The sequence below is a fragment of the Sceloporus occidentalis genome, unplaced genomic scaffold (genome assembly GCF_023333645.1).
Source record: "Sceloporus occidentalis isolate IW3139 unplaced genomic scaffold, rSceOcc1.0.p SCAF_2, whole genome shotgun sequence".
In the NCBI taxonomy this organism is placed as follows: Eukaryota; Metazoa; Chordata; class Lepidosauria; order Squamata; family Phrynosomatidae; genus Sceloporus; species Sceloporus occidentalis.
Genome location: NW_028316982.1, coordinates 168,758,785 through 168,781,787, shown reverse-complemented (window position 1 = coordinate 168,781,787; position 23,003 = coordinate 168,758,785). Strand labels below are relative to the sequence as shown.

General features: G+C 39.3%; 1 protein-coding gene across 1 annotated transcript; it reads left to right on the top strand.

The window, feature by feature from the left end:
* The first annotated feature begins 408 nt into the window (after positions 1–408).
* Positions 409–22,961, top strand: LOC149319269 (interleukin-18 receptor 1-like). The gene is made up of 10 exons (XM_089508011.1): positions 409–487; positions 2,914–3,142; positions 7,901–8,084; positions 9,452–9,602; positions 10,439–10,504; positions 11,878–12,031; positions 14,090–14,229; positions 15,836–16,000; positions 16,925–17,083; positions 22,260–22,961. The coding sequence occupies exons 1-10, from the start codon at positions 430–432 to the stop codon at positions 22,589–22,591; spliced, it is 1,638 nt and encodes a 545-aa protein (XP_089364137.1). The 5' UTR covers positions 409–429; the 3' UTR covers positions 22,592–22,961.
* The last annotated feature ends 42 nt before the right edge of the window (positions 22,962–23,003 follow it).

Here is a 23,003-nt window from a genome sequence, read left to right as displayed (position 1 = left end):
TATAGCTCCACCATGCTCAGTTCTGGGAGTTGACATTTTGTGAGGTACTTAAATGGAACTTTCCCCAAATGTTTTAAGAGTCACCAGGGCAGAAATATTTCTAGATTGTGATGATAATCACATCATTCAGCAAGGTGAATCATCCAAACTTTCTACAGAAACAGCAAATTATGCCTCATGTCTAAAATGAAAATATGATATAACATTGATCTGCACCAGAAGAAACTCCCAAGTTTCCACCATGGTTATGCAGATATTCTTTTCTGTAAAGCTAACTTTCCAATCAAAAGTCTTATCTCCAGTTTTAGTTCTCATTTTACTCATATCCTGAAACAGGCTATATGTTCTAATTCTCTGTCTTTTAAATTTAAAGCCTCTCGCTTCTACTTTTTCTTCCAGAGGAGAAGGAACGAATACATTCATTTAAGAATGTGTTTTGAAAAGCTGACCATTGTGATATTGGTGATCCTTGGCGTTGTCAGGCCAGGTAAAGTAATTCAATGTTTTCTTTGTCAATCAAGGTATAATAAGCTAAAAACAGAGAATTAATGCACCCCCCCCATCTTAGCACTTAAGGCACCTAACAATATTTAGAAGACAGATTAAAAGTGAATTAAATGTAGTTAAAAACAAATTAAAAGCAGATTAGACAATAAAATACTGTAATTACAACCACTACATTAAGCATACAATATGGGCATACATCAGGTAACAAACTGCAAAGCTCCTTTTTACAATGTCTTTTTATACCTATCCACCTCCTTTTCCTCCTTGTTCTCTACCTAGCTAGATATTTTTAGTAGCATCAGCATTGGTAGAATAGTGAGGGGGAGGGAAAAATGCAGGTGCTGGGTTGCAGAAGTGTTTCAGCAGTAAAAAGTGCAATAAAAAGCTTCAGCTGGGAAAGAATAAGATTCTGCTCTAACCAATACTGTTGAAGCTGTGTGCCTGCATCTTACAGGCAAGGTAAACATTAACTGCCTCTATATTCCCTTACTGAGTACTAATGAACAGCAAAACAGAGTGAAGCAGGGAGAGTAGGTAAGTTTAACTCACGAGCTAGCCCTAGCATGTATAAATTTAGTCAAAAGGGAAATCAGAGGGAAAAATGCATGGAGAAAGTCTTCTAGAAGTTTCAAAATGTTTTTTGTTTACTTATGCAAGGCTTACCTGATGTGGCTGTTTCATTTCACATGTACAAATTAATAGCTTTGAATGAAATGTCTGCTGAAACATGATAAACTGCTTTTCTTTTCTTTTCTTTTTTGTGATATAGGAAATTTGCTCTATTCTTTCCATGTTATTTCTGCCTCTGGTTTCAAATTTTCTTTTCAAGAAGTAATGCCCAGGAAAACATTTGCTTTATTGACTGTCATCTGTAATGCATTTTAAAAGGCCAGTTTGAAGAAATGTGTCTTGAGACCCTTCTTAAAAGTAACAAGAGTTGGAAACGATTGTAATTCTGAGTGCATTCCACAATCTGGGAGCAACATGGGCAATTCTCAAGAAGATCTTCTTGAAAATTTTAGCAGATATGAAACAGATCGTCCTTTAGGTAGCCAGGTCCAAAGCCAGAGTTTGAAACCAACTTCTTCAGCTGGGCCTAGAAAGCAATTGGCAACATTCCACTTTCGATACTGGAGTAACATGATCTCAATATGAATCAACTGGCACTTTATCTGCTACATGTTGCTCCAGCTGAGGCTCACAGACTCCTCTGAAGAGTTGGCCTATATGGACTGTATTTCAGTAGTCAAGACACATTCAGTTCTCTCACTGAATGCCTCTAACTAAACTGCAAACCTAGAACTTCATAGGATGTTGCCAAGGCAGTTAAAGTGAAACATAGCACTCTATTTATGTGAACGTGACCATTCAAGGACAGCACAAACAAGTTGAACAGCTATCTTGTTGCATTTTAATTTCATCCTGACCCAGGCTATTATTCAACCCTATCAGCATTCAGTGGTTTTGACTTCTTCTTTGATCTTGATAAAGAACAGTGTCCCAGGTGACACCTCACTCCAAATCTTTTACAGATTTCTCCTTATGGCACAGTGCATCTACTTTTTGCATCTGACATGATAGGAAGGATCAAGAACCACTACAACACAGTGGCCCCAGTGGCCTAGGTCAACAACCAAGGCTAATAGAACAGTTTTAGTCCCATATTCCATCAGAAAAACCTGATCACAATGAATGCAGAGATTAGGTATAATTCTAGATGTGTCTGTAGTTGCAGAGCCATTACCTTTTCAAGCCCCTTAGCCAAGTATGGCAGACACATGGTGTATCTACACTGTAGAAATAATGCAGTTTGACACCATTTTAAATTCCATGGCTCATCCTAGAGAATCTGGGGATTTTAATTTTGTGAGGCACCAGCACACTTTGGCAGAAAAGGCTGAAGACCCTATAAAACTACAAATCCCAGGATTCCATAGGATGGAGCTACAGCACTCAAAGTGATGTCAAACTGCATTATTTCAACAGTGTAGATGTACCTAGACACTCACATATAGTTGGTCAAAACTCCTTAGCCAAAAGGGTTATTTAATAAAATTCATATTACTGTGCCTTCTAAACAAGGGATGACTGTTTCATTTAAAAGGGCATTAATAGCCTCCACAATCACAGCAATAGTGCCATAATGGCAGATTTGGCAGGAAGGTAAAAAAGCCAAGCAAGGAGGTGGCATCCCTTGCCATTTTGCACATCCTGTCCAATTCCTAAGATCTTCAGCCTAAAGGAGAATAGCAAGGCAAATGGTTACCAAAGTTGTATTGATCTGATACAGTACAACCTGAGTTAGGAATAGGACAGGTTTGTTTTTAAGAATAAAATGCACTATTTTCCAAGCTTCTGGAAAGGTTTTAACTATATGTTTATATGCATTTAAAAAACTTTCTCAAGGTAAGCTTTGCAAGCGACGCTCACCTATTTATGTACTGGAAACGGAATATTTTTCAAATTGCTGTCCTGCTGCCGAAGAAAATAAAGGATATACTGTAACTTGGCATAGGGAACAAGAAGGAAAGTCAACAGCAATTCAAGAAGACAGAAGAATTAATATGAATGGGACATATTTGCAATTTTGGCCAGTTGTATTGAATGATACTGGAAACTATACTTGCTGTCTCAGGTAGGTTTAGTACATACCCAAATGAATATATACAGGCATGTTTGTTCTTTTGTCTTAATTTGTCTTAATCTTAATTTAATATAAAGAAAAGCTGTGTCGGTCCATATTTATATTAGTCGTAGTCATTACATAGTCTTTCAAACTGTGTTTTTGGTTCTTGAAGACAGAGGGCATGCAGATTAGCCACTCTAACATATTAAAAATGTTCCAAAATAAATGTTGTTAATAACAACACGAGTTAATAACACTGAGCAGTTAAATGCATAAATTGCAGACATAATATTAGCTAACAAATGCATTTTATTTCCCTGATAATTACTCAATCTAAAATGGGAAACTGATTTAACTACAAGCAAGGCATTTTGATTCTACGTCTGTGTTCAAAGAGATTGATTCTGCCTCACAATCCCAGATTCATGATTTACAAAGTTTTAGTAATCTGAACTGCGTTTTGGCTGTCATAGGTATTCACAATTTACAATTTATCACAAGAGCACAATTTACCACAAGAATTCTTCTTTTATGAACTCTATGTGACCTGCAATGGTTTATCATAATAAATATGGATGTTTCCCTTTGGAGGAGAAAAATTAAGTCAATATTTATTTATTATATTATTAATTATTAATAGTTATTAAGTGCTTAACATATGTTTAACTTTGGCATGTGCACTTCTGTCAGAACCACTGCTTTGCTTCTTAAACACCAAGCCCTTCTTCTGGGAAATTTTGGATGATGAGTCTTTAGGTACCGTATATACTCATGTACAAGCTGACCTCTTGTATAAGTTGAGGGAAGGTTTCAGGGTCAAAATCCTGGATTTTGACATGACCCATGGATATTTTGAGGGTAAAATTTAGGAGGCTGTAAGGAAGGATGGAAAAGGGGAAATACCACTTCTGTCCCTCCTTCTCTGGACCTCTCCCAACCGATTCCCAGTTTTAACACTGAATTGAGAAAGGAAGCAAGTGGTTTTAAATGGGGAGTTTTTCCGATAGGAAGCAAGGCCTTGCAAAATGGACTGGAGGGGGAAAGAACTGGTGTTAAATGGAGATTAGGCCATCAGGCATGCTTGCTTTAGGACCTTTCTAAGCACTACTGGTGTATTGACCTTTATATAAGTCTACCCAGAATTTTAGGTTCAATTTTGGGGCATACATTTCTCGATTTATAGTCGAGTATATACAGTAAATGTTCTTGCTGATTTACTCCCAGCATTCTTCACTATTTACTACCTTGGCTAGGACTGCTAAAAGTGGCGGTTCAACAGCATCTGGAGAACTGCATGATTCTTCCCTCTGGTGGCGCAGTGGTTAAATGTCTGTACTTCAGCCACTTATTCACAAACCATAAGATTGCGAGTTCAATACTAGCAAAAGGGCTGAAGCTTGACTCAGGCTTGCATCCTTCCAAGGTCGCTAAAATGAGTACCCAGATTGTTGGGGGCAATTAGCTTACACTTTGTAAACTGCTTAGGGAGTGCTTAAGTGCACTGAGAAGCGGTATAGAAATGTCATATTTTGTTACACATTGCAAATTGTGATGAATTGCAAATTGTGATAATTTGTGTGGAAGTGTGCTTGACTAGTGTAGGAGAGGCCAGTGACTTGTGCTTTTGAATGACCAGATGCAGGTATATTTGGTTTTTTTTAGTGCCTTCATTTCCTGCTATGTTTGCAAAGTGCAACAAACCTTGCTTCAGAATTGTGGCTTGTATGTTGAGCTCTTCTGATTTGCCAAATACCTGAAGCAATACATTACTTGGATATAAAAGGTGATGACATAGCTTCAGCCTCTGAAGAGTGTCAGCAGGAAGGTTGTTGAAATAGGGGGAGGAGGGGTCACATATACAGCCAACGTACCTTTCAGCTAAGCTATGTACAGATATTCCAGCAACTACATTTCTACACAGGATTCCAAAGCCAGCCCCTTTGTTCACATGTGCTTACAAAGACTGTGCCAGGAAGATGTTCATGGACCTGTTGTTCTTTTGTGCATTCAAGTCATTTTTGACTTATGGTGACTCTAAGGCAAATCTGTCATGGGGTTTTTTTGGCAAGATTTGTTCACAGGGGGTTTGTCTTTGCCTTCCTCTGAGGCTGAGAGATTGTGACAAGCTCACCCAGTAGGTTTCCATGGCTGGGTGGAAATTCGAACCCTGATTTCTGGAATTGTAATCTAGCACTCAAGCTACCACACTATGCTGGCTCTCTGATGGACCTGTTAGATCCATGAAAAGAGATTTTCTACTGCAGAGTCCTTATTCTAACTGTGGACAAGCTCCTACTGACTCATAAGCAAAACAAAATAGGAGTAGTAATAGCTGTAGGAATTTAATAGCTGAGTTGTAAACAACTGCTGAAGACCAGATACCTGTCTGACAGCACATTGTGGGATGCATGATATCAGTGGAAGTGGCCCATGGCTACTAAAATCATTGGTCCCTAGTCTAAGTGTTGGGTAGAACTGGGAGAAGGCTCAAGTTTGAACCCAAATAAGAAGGAAGGAGGAAGAAAAAGCTTTCTGCAAGCATTTGCAAGTGCAAGCAGAGTCCCAGGTTAGGACTCAGATGGCATTTGCAACAGTATGGTCATTCAAAATAATTAAAAAATTGTTCCATTCTTCTTCTTTTTGGCTAAAATATGTACATACTAACCAAAAAATTCAATTGTTGTATGATTCATAATTGGAAAAATGTATGTGTTTGTCTGGGGAGAGGGCAGAGGGGAAAGCAGAGATCAGGGCTGGGTACACTCTGGATAATCTTCCCCTCTTTTTCTGTCATTCTCCTTTGCTTTCCCTCCTTTCTTCTTTCATGCCTTCCTTTCCTTCCCAATGGCAGCTGTCCTGCCTACAAGGTGGCATCCAACACCCTTTCTTGCCTTCTCTGGTGGTGTGTGCCATAGCAGCAGAGTTGAGCCTGGCCAGGCAGGCTTTTGGCTTAATGTTGCTGCTGCTGCCAGAGTGGGAGCTGGGAATGAATCAAAGGCTGTGTTGGTCAGAGAGACACATGAACTATTTTGCTTTTTCTATCCACAAGTGGTTCAGTGAACCTGACAAATTTTAATAACCAGTTTTGGTGAACTGGTGCAAACCAACCCAGTGATGCTTCTGATTTGCGAGCACTACATGAAAGTTACATGTGCACACATACACGGGGAGAAGGAAGAAAAAAGGAGCTCAGATTTGGCTATGTATTCTGCTAAATATTGACCCGGGTTGAAATATGTTTGGCACATTAATAATCTTTCTAAAAAATCTTTTGAGCTGCTGCTTGTTGAGGTTTTCTCTCTCTCTCTCTCTCTCTCTCTCTCTCTCTCTTTCTCTCTCTCTCACCTAATCCACCCAAGGGAGTTTGTGGTTATCAACCACTGACTCATGAAAACTGAATCTGTACCTTTGAAAGGAAATTGCCACCTCCTTTTAAGAGGTCATGTAGAACTGGAAGACGACAATTATACTGTGAGGAAGCTGACCTTTTTGACATATTTTAGATGGGGATGGAAAGGGGAAGATTAGTAAATATGTTGAATTTACTATTATGCTACCTTATCCAGATATACTAGTAGGGCTGTAGAAACTGAGTTATTTACAGAATAATCCTGCACATGTTTAGTTAGAAGCGATACCTAATAAAATAAGTTTGTGTGCAATCCAGTGTGCTTATGACATCTGTCAACCCATCCATCACCAGTCCCCTTCCTCACCCACCACTCCATGGAAGGGGATGACCATCCCAGATAGAAGGAATGAATGGCTGTTTGGTCAAGGATATACAATAGCTGTGCTCCCCTGCTAGAACTTCATAACAAACTCAAGCAGAATGTAGGATGACTAGATTTGCAATATTAGTAAAAAAAAAAAAAGTGACTAGGGCGGGTTACAGACCGCCATTTCGGATGTCCTCAGGATGTCCCAGTTTGAAAAAGGGGCGTCTCTTCTAGACACCCCTACTCCTATTACGGACAGAGTCTGTAAAAAATGGTGGCGGCCGTTCCACATAGCCGCCGCCATTTTGACGTAGCGGACACTGTGCGTCCGCACGTCGCACAGAGGACGTGACGCCGCGAGTGCGCGACTAGAGCCTCGCAGTGTCTCTTCCGGGCCGCAAGAAGGACCACAATTTTCATACTCCTTCTTGGCAGCGTCCGGGAACTGCGCCATTTGGCTGCTGCGGTTCCCGGACGCTGCAACCAGTGGCAGTGGCAGACCACCACTTCTCGGCGGTCTGTAGCGCACCATAGTGAATGAATATTTTTTAAAAATCTAATTCTTTCATGCTGTGTGGGTGGGTGTGGGACTCGTAATTGTTCTGCTTCTGCATTGCCAGTTTGATTACTCTGCTTGAGAGATCCATTACTATATCTCACATTTCCCAACAAGAGTAGTGGAAGCTATAGCCAATCAATACCTTTATTATAGTAGTAGAAGCGTACTGGTTCATGGATTCTGACTCTAGGCGAAAAAAGGAATTTTTCCAAACTCTGGGTAAAAAACAGTTGTCTTATTTCATTTGACAGGGTAACATACTGTTGTTTTGTCTCAGTTTAACAATAAAGTTTTGTTCTGAATGGATATATCTTTCTACTTTTGAGAGATTAAATATCTGATTTTTCCAGGAAGCCTTTCAAAAGAATTTACACATTGACCAATATAAGCAAGGAACATGTGGATATGTGTTTGTAATTTTGGGAAAACTGTTCTGCTTAAAAATTATTTATAGTGACCATAATACATTTTCTCCATTATGCCGCACAGCAATGGAACAGATGCTCCCACCTGTTACCAGTGGTCACTAAAAGTTATCCAAAAAATTAAAGAAAGTTGTTTCAATGAAGATCATTTGTTAACTGTGATACCAGGAATAGTTGGCAAATCCTATCCCTTTGCATGCAGCGATATCCCTCACCCTGCCACCACTGTCAGCATAACATGGTACAAGGTATTTCTTAAAAAAACACTTCTTCCTAGATTATTTGATGGGGTGTTCAGAGGCAAAAGGTGGATGATAAGCTGTTTTAAAATCCAACATTTAAAGTAATTTTCTGCAGTGGGATTAAAGGGTTGGAAATGGTGAGTGGTCATATAATGGAATAATTGTTTGGATCATGTGATGGGACTTTTGTCTATTAACTAGCTATTGCAAACTGTACTTTTAAAGGGAGATAATATACTCTTAATCTCTTTATGTCTTATATTTAACTGTTCTAGGTTTGTATTGTTTTTAAATATATATATACAGTCGCCCCTCTGTTTTCATGGACTTGGATTTTCATGGATTTTCCAATTTCACAAAGGGTCCAGAATGGATCCATGTGAAAACAGAGGACTGACTGTAATTTCTTTGTTATCTTAATTGATTGTTTCTAGCTATATTTTGTTTTAATCTATGTTGCAGGCTGTGTTAGGTCCATGTCAACAGAAAGGTGGGATATAAGTAAATAATTAAATAGATAAAATGAAATAGTCTATTAATCGCTCTTACCTTCCAGCAAACAAAAAAAGCAGATCACAGCCTGAAAAACCTTATGCCTAAAGATGGGAAGATAAGTAGCTTGGTGTATCACTATCAAATGAGTTCTACAATTCTAGTGCCTCTACTGTATCTTGTGCTTCTTACTCTTTTGATCTTGCACATACTGTAGACGGCTCCTTTGAGTACAGATTTCTATCAGAGAATCCAAGCACCTCACCAAAGTGCAAGTTTCAGGATTCTGTAGGAAAGAGCTATGACTATTAAAGTACTACAAACATGTTGGTGAACCCATGCCATGTGTGCCATCTGTGGCATGTAAAGCCATCTGAGAGGGCACGTGGCGGCCACAAGAAGGTGGAAAGGTGCGCGCTAGGTCGGCCCAGCACCTTGCTATGGCTTGGTTCTCCTGTGGAAAACCGAGCCATGACAAGGAGAGGTGGTGCATGGCCCTTCTGGGTGGAAGCCTTGCCCTTTCTGACCAGAAGTCTGCCCCTTCTGGCCAGAAGTCCCATCCCCTGGGGGATGCCATTACCTCCTCCTCATCCTCCAAGACTTTGTATGGGGGTGTTGTTTGCCTTCAAGTCGTTTTTGGCAGTCCTAAGGGTGACCCTGTCATAGGGTTTTCTTGGCAATGTTTATCAGGAAGCTGTTTTGACGGAAAACTCTGTGCGATAAAATCAGCGTAAGTTCCGAATTTGGCTCAAATTCGGAAGAGGTAAGTCCTTAGTCTTCTCCTGTAATCAATGAAACGTATACAATCTTTTGTACTTGTTTTGGATTTGGAAGTTTCATGCTAATCATAATCCTCTTTTGAACCATTCTTACTTAAACAGAATTGTAGCAGGATCGAGAATCAAATAGAGGAACAATGGCATATTGAACAGCTAAAAGCTGATGATAATGGGAAGTACACATGTGTGAAATCACTTGTTCATGAAGGAAGGCGATACAATATCACCCATACAGTAGAACTAATAGTGAATGGTAAGATTCAACAAAACCACCTAACAAATTGGGTCTATTGTCGGTTATGACAAGAACATGAATATGGAGAGCTATCTCTTCCATACACCACTATGCTAAATGCAATGTATCCTACAGTAAATATAATATTAAACAACTATAAGCAAGCATGGTTGTAAAAAATCTTTTGTGAATTTGGAAACTCCTTCCTCAAAGCCCGGGAAATGTCTGTGCAGTCATCCCTGGAGGAAGAACAATACAGATCGAATAACCTATCTCTTGGCACAAGAAATTTAAAAAATCTCTGGACATGTCCAGTGGTACCGGTCAGTCTGGGTTCCAAATCAGTTAAGGAACCTGTCCTCTAGGATTAAGGTCACTGTCTTGGTAGTCAGTTATCAGACTGACATAATCAGAGGCAGTGTGTAGTGTCTCTGATTGAGTGCTTGGAAAGATCCTCTTTGGATTAGAGGATCCCAAATCCATATCCAGGGCCCACTGCTGTCTGAAGATTCTGAGAGTTGTGGTCAAACAAGCAGTGTTTTCAAATTTTGGTGCAAATCCCACAAAAAATGTGTTGCAGCATGCCCAGTGTTTACTATTTTAAAAATCTTTGTATCCATATTCATCATCTGTAGCATATCAGTGGTCTACAAACAAGACTGCCACCTGTAAATGAATGATTAGTTCAATTAATGGATTTGATACACTTTAATTAATGAAAGAGCCATCTCTGCTTAATTGCATAGCATCTTTTTACACTAAAATAATTTAACTATTTTATCCTATATTGAGCCTATTGACATTTATTGGCAGACTAGATCTGAGTCAAATAAGGATTTTTTTCTCTCTTCAAGGTGATAAGGAAATCACAGGACCTGCATTAATTGGATCAGATCACAGTATTTCCAAAACAGAAATAGGTACCTTTCACTGTTTCTAACATCATGAGATTTTGTCTATCTTGCCATATATGTCTGTTCAGATTTAAATATATTATTTCTTAAAAAGCAAGCATCAGTTCCAAATTCAGTATGTGATGTGGACATATTTAATATTTATTTATTAAAATATTTATACCCCACCCTATATCAAGAAGACCCTATATCTCAGGACAGCTTGTGATAACATTAAAACAGGTGAAACAGGCTAAAAAAAGTAAGATAGGTTAAATAAACAAAAACATATTAAACAATATAATCAGTTAAAAACATTTTAAAAAATTAGAAGCTTTTAAAACTATAAATAACAGACTTTCAGTTGAATTAATGAGATCCAAAGGCTTTGGTGAATAGCCAAGTTTTAACCTGGTGCCTAGATGACATGAGTGTTGGCAGCCACCTGCTTCTACCTTCGAAGTAGCAGCTTTTTGTCTCTTAGATCTTCAGACTCTTTCCAGCCTCGGTCTCATAAACAACACATGTAGCAAACAAACAAGACATGAAGCTGGAGAAAAATGAACAGATATGAGCACTGCAGCCTCCTTCTCGATGGCTGAAGCAGGTGGGTGGTTAAAAAAGATGCAAGGCTGAGGGGAGACTGAGGTCCAAAACACACTGCAGAAATAATCCAGTCCTTGGAATTGTAGCTTATTGTGGCACCAGAGCTCTTTAATAAAGAAGGCTAAATGTCTCACAAAACTCCCTAGGACTGAACCAGGGCAGTTAACGTGGTCTGAAACTGGATTATTTTGCAGTGTGTTTTGAACCTAAGTATCTGTGAAATGGCAAGAATCGAAGAATAGTGCTCAGTGCAAATTCATGCCTCCTGCCATTTTGCAGATCTTCATAGCTCTCTCCAGCCCCACAAATGCAGAAGAGGTATGTACTATGCTACTTGCATATTTCAAAATCTGAACAAATCCCAGCTCAAAAACACTTCTGGCCCCAAGCATTTCAGATAAGGAATATGCAACCTGTAATACATTTTACCAAAGTAGATTGCCATCCTTTTGGACTTTAACATGATAATTCACAAAGTTTCAGACAACCTGGTAGCCTTTCAGAGTTTCTATTGCTTATTTGTATTTATTGACTCTTACCTTAGAGCTAATGCAGCAGTTTTCTAATGAGAAAAAAAGCCTAATGATAGGCTTTTTGGGTGCGGTTGGTTAGAGGAACCTTTGTGAATTGGCATTCAGCCGACTATGCATTTCAGGGACAAATTGCTGCACAGTATTCTCACCTTCTGGATGAGCAGGTAAAGGTGACAAATGTGCCGTAAATAATTAGCAGTTAAGCGGACTTTCGTTATTGCAGTCGTTAATTTTAAAAAAAAAATTTTTTTTTTTGCATAGGCAAAGAAGTGTTACTAAACTGCACAGCCTTTTTGGGTTATTCCAGCAATTCAGACCTATTCGCTTTCTCCTGGAGCCACAATCATGACTTAATAGAGTTATGTGAGGATGCTGAGGAAGAGGGTTCACTATGCCAAATGAGAGAAAATATTTAGTAAGTAGTGGTCTTAGAAATCACTATAATGTATATCCATAATGGAATGCATTTATAGAAATGGCACTTAGTCTGTTCCAGTTTCTCAAACTATCTGTTTGGCAATGCCATCTAACCAGCTGAGATAGGTTGAATGGCCAGTTCTCTTCCCGGGGAAGTTATCATTCATCTGGATGGGGAGGGTGAACCCTGAAGATTGAACTCTCTGAATCTTCACCACATCAAAATTCGATAACTCTTTTTTCAAGAAGCATGACAGTTATAGATGTATATCTATATACATGTCTTTGATGTATTACTTTTGTGTTTTACTTTTGTATGTTTTTAATATTGTGAGCCACTTTGGGTCCCAGTTTTGGGAAAAGATCGTGATACTACTACTATTACTACCACTACTATTACTACTAATAATAATAATAGAGATGAGAAGGTGTGTCCCTGCTTTACTAAGTTGGATACCAAAAAGATGGAAACAGTGCCATTTAATTTCTGAGAAAACCCATTCTGCGTATCCATAGAGTTTCCCTTCCTTCCCTCTGTGGCAGTGATGGGCAATTGTTTTAGGTTCAGAGACTGCATTAGTCACTTGGGCAACTTGGAGGGCTGCACTGTGTGACATTTCTTTAAAATTTCCCATCCTGTGTCTCCTAAAGAGTTTAGGGGAGGATATTCATCATGTTTGTGGGCTTCTCTAGGTCATTTAGGTCTTGAGAGGCCATTTTTCCAACAGGAAGTTACTCAGAATGTCACTTCCCCAAGCCTTTTCTATGGATTAGTGAAGCCAGCAACTATGTAGATGTTGGACCAAAATGTATATGGAGTGTATCACACAAAGGAGATCAGGAGTTTATCCTGGAAATATCCTGGAAAAATCATGTAATTACGCAAAACGATGGCACACGTTGCACAAAACCCATCATTAAAGTTTTCACAGAAAGGACTAATGCGCATCTCTTTACTTTCAGGATTTCAGTGACTATGCATTTCCAGTATCACTTTATTTGCACAATTGTATGTGATAATCATTCATGCAGTTACTTGACATTTAGCTTTATTTGCAGGATGCTTTAAATGCACTTTAATATCTCTTTAATGCTGAAATTATCCCCAGTGTTATAAACTCTTATGTTAGGGTTTCAGTTGTCTTTTCCTCAGGATATGTTTTAAGATACAGGGTGTAGTTATTTTTCTCTTTCCATACAGAAATGTTTGAGGCTATGAATGAGAATGAATCCAAAACTAAGATATCACAATAATTGTTATTCTATTACAGGAATCTATTTCATTCTATTACAGGAAACTAAATAGATAGAAAAACAGAAAAGCTGCATGATGCAACCAAATCTAGAAAAGTGCTGTAGATTAATGTAACGTTGCAAATGGGAGTTGCAAATGGGAGTTTGCTTAAAGACAGAAAGGTGGAGCTCTGGTGCCACAACAGACTACACTTTCTAGAATTCCATAGCCTTGAGCCATGGCAGTTTAAAGTGGTGTCCAACTGGATTATTTCTGCAGTGTGGATGCAGCCTATCTTGCCAAAAGCTACAAAGAAAAATGTTAAGGCTCTATCTTTGCCATGTTATTGCAGGAAAACATTCTGCAACCAAAGATAAATGCAGGGCCAGGGTGGAAAATAATGTTAGATTAAATAGTTTTGATGAAAGTAATCTTTTTGCAACTCCCAAGACTCATTGAGAGAAGAAATGTATCTTGCTTTGAGAATTTGCAGGACTTATTGGGCACTCTGGAGACAAAACATTCATGCAAAATAATGTGCACATCTTTTAAAAGTAAAAAGATCAGAAAGTGTAAAATTGAGGGGGAAATCGGGTGGGGGGAGGGAAGCACTTGTTAGTCAATGGGGAAAAAGTGTGTGTATTTGTGAAATATTGTAAGTGTGTACATTATGTATGTAAATAAATGTGCACATTAGGAAAAACTGAGGCAGCTTGTGCATGGTGAATGTGAAACAGGGTACAACCTCCATAGAGCAGTAGCAGTAGAAGCCACACAGCAACTGATGCTGCTAAATCTTTATTCTCTCACACTTGTTGACAGTTATGAAAACGGTCGGAAATATGTCTCAAAGCAGTTGTGGATTAAAAGTGTTGAAGAGGCGGACATGAATTCATCATACATCTGTACTTTGTCTTTCAATGGGCGGAAACCTGTACGTCAGATACATACATTACAAAAAGGTATTGCATAATTCAGGGACGTAGCCAGGATTTTAGGAAGGGGGGGTCCAGACTAAGTGCCACCATTATAATGGGGCTTGGGCGTGGCGGCGCAGCAGCACACACCATTCATTTTTCTAATGGAAGGGGGGGTCCGGACCCCAAGAACTCCCCCCCCCTTGGCTACGTCCCTGCATAATTTAATTTAATGCATGGCAAATAACACCAACAACTAGCGTAGTAGAACAGGAAATTTGAATGTGAGATACATTTTGCCTACGTGTGGTTGAGGGCCCTGAAGGTCTAATCTAGAATTCTGAATTGTATCAGAAAAGCCTTTGGCTGCTCTTATTGGACAGTCGGGGCATAGGACTGATGTGATATCATCCAACTGTCTACCTCCAAAAAATGTTTCTGGTGCATCTTCAAAGAAAGCCCCATCTACAATTCATTGCACAAAGCATGAGTAACTGGTATCTCTTCTGCACCGCAGAAAGCAGTTTGACACCACTTTAACTGTCATGACTTCATTCTGTGGAATCCTGGGATTTATAGTTTGGTGAGTTATTCAGCCTGGTCTGTCAGAGAGTTCTGGTGCCTCACCAAAACTGCAAACTACAGGATTCTGTAGGATAGAGTCATGGCAGTTAAAGTGAAACTACTTTATTTCTGTGGTGTGAATACACCTCTAGTCCAATGTTCATTGACATCATTCCAACTGAAAAAAGTGTCTTAGACCCATGGTTAAAGTACCTGGCATGTTAAATTTATATTATGCAGCAAAGGAAGATTTTTTTCTTTTATTCTATCCCTGACTAGACTGGGAATAATATATATTGGTGGGGGAAGTCTTAAATCTTCCCCATTTGAGTATTATTTTAAATCTCTTCTTGTTATGGGACTTAAAGACCCCTCCTCCCCAAGCAGTGTAGAAATAACAACACTAGATACAGAAATGTTGTGGTAAACTGTTCTCTGAGCATCAGGATGCATCTGCACTGTAGAAATAATGCAGTTTGACACTACTTCAAGCTCCGTTCTATGGAATTCTGGGATTTGTAGCTTTACCTTCTCTGTCAGAGTGTAGGTGCCTCAGAAAACTAAATCCCAGGATTCTGTAGGATGGAATGAAATTAAAGTGATAGGAGTTGCCGCCCAAAATATCTGCATATTGGCCACCTCTGTTTTATAGTTACAGCAGAGCATTCATATTCAAAGTACCATTCCACCCCATTAATTCTTTCTGATACACATCCTCTTGTCATTCATGTTATTTCAGCAAACATAAATTTGAGGAATTTTTAGTTGACCAGCATATGGCAACCAAACAGATGACAAAGAGAGTAAGTAAATTACTTGTCTGAAATTGTTTGGGCAAAATTGGTTGTTTTTGAGAGCAAACAAAACATGGCTTTATAACTAGAGGTCAGACTGTAGGAGCCCCGTTTCATATGAGTCAAAATATTTGTTGTCATCTTGATTATGCCTAGAAGTATACTGGGTTGGCAGTTAACAGTAGATTGGTCTGATATTGATTTATTAGCATTTTTTAAATTGATAAAAGATTTCTCAGGAGGATGTTTGTCCCTTTTAGCAATAATTTTTTTGCTTTCTTCCTCTCACCTAGATATATCTAATCCAGATCTACCTGTTCATGTCTTTACAACTGGAATTATCATGGCAATATTATTTTCATTTGTTGTTGTGCTTGCGGTGATTCTGTCTGTGGTGTTCAGAGTTGACCTTGTGTTATTGTACCGAGATATAACAGGGAAGGATGAAACCTTGGGAGGTAAAGCATTATGGGGTTCTGCATATTGTGGTGGGGTTACAGTGCTGTCTCAAATCATTTTGCTTGGGGAAAAGTAAATGCATCTTTTAAATCTTGTAAATACCACTTGGGAATGTAGAGGGGACTGTTGTTTCTCACTTGATCCTCATTACAGGTTGAGACTCCTTTATCTAAAATTCATGGGACCAGAAGTGTTTTAGATTTTGGATTTTTTCAAATTTTGGAATATTTGCTTATACATAATAAGATATCTTTAAGTTGGGACCCAAGTCTAAAATGAAATTCATTTACATTTTGTACACTCTTTATAGATATATTCAGAAGGTAATCTTATGCCTAATACTTGTCTATTGGGAAATTCTGGGAGTTATTGTCCAAATTTACAGTTTTTCAATCTCTGAACAATATTCTGTGGTTCTGGGGTCATTAACTGTATATCTCCAGGATCAGCCCTACCATTGAAAAGAGTGAGGAGGCCATTTTAGATAGTGTATGCTGTGGTGGTTGGGCTTGGGCACATCAACAAGATTTTGGAGGCTAAAGGATCATCATCATCAAAGCAGTTCACATTGTAAAAGATCTCTTTAGGGACCCTTAGAAGATGCTATCCTACAAGCAGTGTTGAAGTAGGATTTAAGAGGCATATACATTTTTCTGTATAGGAAATGGTGCGTGTGTCTGGGATGGGATGGGGAATGACATATTGCCCTTAATTTAGGGCAGCAAAAATTTTGGGGGCCCACCCCTATTTTTTTTATTTTTATTTTTATTTGTCATTACCTTTAACTGTTGTCATTCTCCCATTCCAGGCAGCAAAACTTGATTTTCCAAAGCAATTACATAGTGCAGAAGAAAAGAGAACCGTGCTGTTCCTATAATAATATCCAAACAATTCTTTGGGTTTCTGTATCATGATATTTTTAGATGGAAAACTGTACGATGCCTTTGTGTCTTACTTGAAAGACTCTGGACCTATATATGGTGAAGAGAGAAAATTTGCATTGGAGATATTACCCCAAACATTAGAGGATCATTTTGGATACAAACTGTGCATCTTTGAACGAGATATCTGCCCTGGAGGAGGTAAGATGGTGGAATGAGATTAGAGTTAAAAACTTGAGTGCAGAGCTGTTTTTGTCAAAATACAAGGCTTCTCATGTGAAATAATCATATCAGGAGTCAATGGTTAATCAGCCTCACATTCTGAATTCATAGCAAAATTAGGGATATTATGAAACTGAACTTATCCACTCAAGTTGTACTTGAACAGTCAGGAACTATGACAGGTAGCTGTTTGTGACTAAAAGGAACATCCTGTGCATAGGATTCAAAGTCAATGACAAAAGAACACACAGTTAAATGGTTGATTTTACTTGGCCATGAATCCAAGCTGATAGAAGCAAAAGCTAACAATGGGGCTCAACAGACGAGCAGCTCCGTGCCGCTCATTTGCCCTGCATCGTTGCTGCAGCCACCAAATGGCGCAGCAACGATGTGCTCCGTCCCAGGAGCAAAAAGAAGCTGCCTACAGCAGCTTCCTGGAAGGGTGCGATTCATACATGTGCACGTGCCGATCACATCACTTCCTGCCAGTGCCGTTTCGGTGCTGCATGATGCTCGCGCCATCATGGCACCGCCTGTGTGGAGGGTGGCAAGCCATGATGGCGGCATCTTCGTGGACTAGGGCTGCTGGGCATTTAAATGCCCAGCCTCATCTATCACTAGTTCACTGGGAGGACACTGCAAAATTCCAATCTGTAGCGGGCCATCAATTCCAATTATCTAGAGCTTTGAAAGGCTACATTTTTGGATTTCACCTCCCAGAATAACTACCAGCCATCTTGGCAGGTTGATACTGGGAACTGTTCTCTATTATAGTAGTATTTCCAAGTTTTGTTCTTGATGTTCAGAGACAATGTTGGGCATCAGAGATTATTTTATACTGGACCGGGCCATCTCTCCATTTGGTCAGGTATTGCTTATCTGCTCTAACAATCAACAGGTTTGTGAGGTTTTAGGGTTTAAGTACGTTAAATGTGTCTCACACAGCCACTTCAAGTTTCATTTTTAAAAACAAATGCAGCTCTCCACACAATCTGTGCAATCTGGATTGGGAACAGAGTGTGTAGGGAGATGGAACTTTTTGCATTGCACGTCTTCTTTGTAAATAGTGACTGAAATAAAGTTCCTATGGGCTATCCCTCTGCTCATAATTGATTACCCTTACATTGTGACAGAAAAAGAAAATTTACACCTCCCCTTCTTTTGAACTTTTAAAAGAGTTTATTTATTTATTTATTTTCCAAAAAGAACTCTGACATCCCTGCAAACAAACACATTTAACAGCATGTGCAGATCAATCCTTAGATGTCATCTGCCAACTCCAATTCGGCTTTGGAGGAAGGAAACAGGTTCTCGCTGCCACATTGTTCTAAGTCTCCCTCCGCCTCATGTATCTAAATAAACATTCCTACAAAATGTACAACATCTCCATTACATGGAGACAAAATGGAACAATGGTCTTATATGTTTTTTGGGACTGTCACTGTCTCCATGTAATGGAGATTTAAAAATATATATACTTGGTATATATGGAAGCACCACAGTATAGTGGACTAGGATTGGGAGACTAGGTATGAATTTTCACACAGCCACCAAAACCCACTAGTTGGCATTAGGCAAGTCATATTTGTTAGTCTTAGAAATAGTCAATGGCAAAACCACATATGTATAAATCTTGCCAAGAAAACCCAAGGATAGGGTTCCTATAAGATAGAGTCGACTTGAAAGCACATAACAAATGAGGGATGAAATACATAATGTTGTAATTCACATTCCTTTTGCATTTGTTTACTGGAAAGTCAGTCCGTTTCTATATGCATTTTAAAAAAAGGATTTTTTTGCGTTGACCAGTCCTCCATTTTTGTAGGGATCCGTTCCGGACTCCTCCCCCACAAAAACGGAAACTCACACATATTCAAACTGCATAGGCTTGAATGGGGGCATGTGCCTGAGAGTGGCTGCAGGCGCATGACTTGAGTGTGCGCCCCATTCTAATCTCCTCCGTTTGCTCCTCGTGAGTAAGCGAGGGGCGTGAATATGAAGTCTGCGCAAACAGAAGGCAACTGTATGCACTTATATGAAGTCATTTAAAATATTTAAAACATTTTAATGTGATAGATTAAAATAATTATGTCTGAAGGAATAATGCTACCTTTAGTTATGGTTGTACACCTTCATGTCATCTCTGACTTATATCAACCCTAAGGTGAACCTACCATGGTTTTTGGGGGGCTGAGAGCAGGTGACTCACCCAAGGTCACCCAGAGAGTTTCTGTAGCTGAGCAGAAATCTAACCCTGATCTCCAGAGTCACAGTCAAATGCTCAAACATCATCATCATCATCATCATCATCATCATCATCATCATCATCATCATCATCATTTTTATGCAGCCTTTCTCTCAGAGTGGGACCCAAGGCAGCTCTCTCTCTCTCTCTCTCTCTCTCACACACACACACACACCAACTAAAAACTTAGGTGTTATCAATATCATTTCCTACTTAGATTTTTTTTTTTAAAAAAAGTAAGGAATTTTAGAGACATTGGATTTTATCACATGGGGGGAAATTGGAGGATTCAAAATGCATTATCCAGGGAAAGTCGCGCGATTGCAGTATGATTATCACACACATCACGATTAGAGCGGGCTTATCCCGGGAATGGTTATTTCCTGGTTATTCCCGGGACAAACCCTCTCTAATCACAATGTCATGTGATAATCTTAGCCTCAGTAGCACAACTTTCCCTGGATAATGCCTTTGGAATTCCCCAATTTCCCCAATGTGATAAAATCCATTTTATCATGACGTTTTCTAGATTTATGCTTTTCTCACATAAATAATCAGGGAGGGTGTTTTTTTTTTTTTTTTTGTAAAAGAAAAATAACAAAGAATGCAACACTTCTTAAAGAAAACATTTTCTAAAGTACTGACAATGGACTTTCAAATCCTGCAATGAACAAATTGTTGTTTTTTTAAAGTAGCTTTCGAACTTGTGCTCCCGTCATGAAAAGAATACATTTTGATTATTATTTTTTTTACTCTGCTCAAAACAAAAATATGTGGCTGAAGTAGGTTAAACTGACTGTTCTATAATCTGGTTAAGCAGTCACGTTGATTAAAGGAAGAGCTGTCTAGTTTCAGATAATATTGCAGATAACATCTTGCCTACTTTCCTTCCTTCACAGAAATGAATTCATCTCTGAAGTCCCCAGAGACCTCAGATTTGACCTTGTGTGACTCTTGCCCAACTTTGTATTGTGCACCAAGGACAACATTTAATATGGTTGTTTGTGCCTTCAATAAAGGAGTGACTAGTAAATGTCAATGTGATTTTAGTTATTCATGAAATACATACCTACAGTGTACATTTAATGACAAATCTCTGATATGCTAAAAAAGATGTATATGTTTTGTATATGATAATACAAAAATGTCAGTTTCTGTTAAAAACCTAATTAGTGGCAACAGAAAGTAGAGAAAAAGCAAGAGAAGATATCTGGAAGAAAGTTCCTTAGGTTTATATCTAAGAGCCGATGAGGAAGTGGAGAAGTGAACTTCCTAACCAGGGCAGTGCTGCAACCTTGTAATTGCAACAGCATTGCAGAGATAATTCTGTCTTTTAGGCATCCAGTATGCTATATATGGGCCGGCATGGTTTGAATGTTTCATAGTAAGGATTTTGGGAAACAAGGGTTCAAATCCCCATTCAGTCATGGAAACTCACTATATGGCCTTGGATAAGTCACACCCTCTCAGCCTCACAGGAAGACCAATGGCAAACATAATTTTTTCCCCTAGTGTCGTCGTTTTTAATTTGTTTCTTATACTGAAGCCCTGAAAATTCTGTTATAGGGCAGTTTATAAATATTTTTTTTCATTAGGATTGGAAAGCGGAGGGAAAGGGGATGTTTGGTCATCAGGGGAAATGCAGATGAGGATGAGAAGAAAAAGTGTTAAGATCAAATTGGGAAAGGAGTCACCACACATGTGTACATGCATGGACACACACACACACACACACACTCCTGCCTCATAGCGCTTTCAGAAATCACTGCTGAGGCATGAAGAGTAAGGCATCAGGGCTGCTTTTTTAATGACCTTTATAAGCAATATTGCTGTTTGTTGTTGTTGTTAACTGCCCTCCAATTGATCTCAACCCATGGTGACTGTATTGACCTGTATATAAGCTGACTCTGGATTTTAGGGTCAGTTTTTGGGCATAAATTTCTTGGCCTGTAGTTGAGTCTATAAAGTACTTAGTAGTAGAAGAGATGGTTTTTGTATAGTCCCTGCGAGTTACATGTGTATTTAATACATGCCATTAATAATACACTGGAAATATTTTGACTAGCCTCTAATATTTCCCAGTCATTTCAGTGAACTTTAACCCTATGGTTCTCCAACTTTTTAGCCTTGTGAACCCTTTTACATCTACATGGGGATGTCATGCACTCCCTACTCAACATAGTATATGAATAAAATATTCCATTGGTTTAGTGTGTGTATTGCCTCTTGCACATTCATATTTTGACATTTTTTAAGGAAATAACATCATTCAAATTAGAAGAGTTTTCTTTAAATAAATTCAATATTTAACACGTGTGCAAATATTACACATACTGTTTCACAAAAAGCTACACCTTGCTTCTTATTTCCCTATGAGGAGGCCCAGCCACAGCCAGGTGATGATGGTGGACCTGAGCAAGAGGCACTGCGGGCTACCTCTTCCACTGAGGGTCAGTGTGGACACTGGCTTTCCATCAGCCATTGTATACCTAGGGCACACTACACTGTGTGGATGTGCTGGTTGAGGCTGCAGTATCATCTTGTCCTGAGAACCAGGACAGATAGCACAAGTGGGAGAAGAAGCATCAGTAACTAGGGTTGGGCTCCACCAGAACTAGCAAGCTTCCCTGCTGCTCTCCGTCTCCTCCTTCTGCTCCTCCCTCAGGTAGAGGCACCTGCTTCACACATCCTCCTTGCTTTTCTGTTCCTCTATAGAACAGTTTGGGGGGATGAGAAGAGGAAGAGGAAGGAGGGATCAGAGCCTCCAAGTTTGGGAGGGGTAGTAGGAGTAGATGGGAGGGTTAAGGCCTCCAAGTCTTGCACCCCCCAGCAACTCTTGTGCCCTCAGCCAGTGGTACCACCCCACAGTCTGAGAACCATTGCTTTAACTCCTCTCTTTTCTCTTTACAGCAATTATTGATGATGTCCAGTCATTTACTGAGAGAAGTCGAAGACTAATCATTATATTGAGTAGGAACTACGTCTCTGACAAAGTCATGCTTGAGCTTGAAACGGGACTCCACAAGGCTTTAGTGGAAAGAAAAATTAAAGTAATATTAATAGAATACATGCCTGCAACTGATTTTGATTTCCTGCCCAAGTCTTTGCAACTTCTTTCATCCAGCCAAGTGGTGAAATGGGAAAAAGACAAATCACTGCCTTTAAATTCCAGGTTTTGGAAGAAGCTCCGCTACGCAATGCCTGCTAAACCCACCTGGAGAAAAACACTAACTGCTTTGTGAGAGCAGAATCGTGTCAGCACAGCACATGAACAACCAGCATTTTGTGCACCATATTGGCATTGTCCCTGATGAGAATTTTACTTGTATTCTACTTCAGCCCATTATCCTCAGTATCCCTTGAGATGGCTGAAAGCCCACCATCCTCAGAAACATGACTGGAAGACCATGAGTTTTTTCACTGGCTGCTTCCAGGCTGTGGCACTCACTGCTGTGGGAAACTCAACCAACACCTTTGTCCTGTTGGCAAGCAAAGGCCTTTTTGTTCAAGTAGACTTCTGGAAATTGGCTGCTGAGGAAGGCACTTTGAACATGTGATGTACTTTCCTGTTGATGTGCTTTTCAATGGGTTTTAATTCAGGTGTGTTTAAATGAAAACATTGGTTTGTCTTCTAATATTATAATTTATTATGTT

Bases quoted from the DNA above. Each gene is read 5' to 3' on its own strand.
- LOC149319269 (XM_089508011.1), top strand. From the start codon at position 430: ATGTGTTTTGAAAAGCTGACCATTGTGATATTGGTGATCCTTGGCGTT. The intron at 488-2,913 runs GTAAAGTAATTC...AACTTTCTCAAG, and splicing joins CCTTGGCGTTGTCAGGCCAG to GTAAGCTTTGCAAGCGACGC. The intron at 14,230-15,835 runs GTATTGCATAAT...CCTCTCACCTAG, and splicing joins GATACATACATTACAAAAAG to ATATATCTAATCCAGATCTA.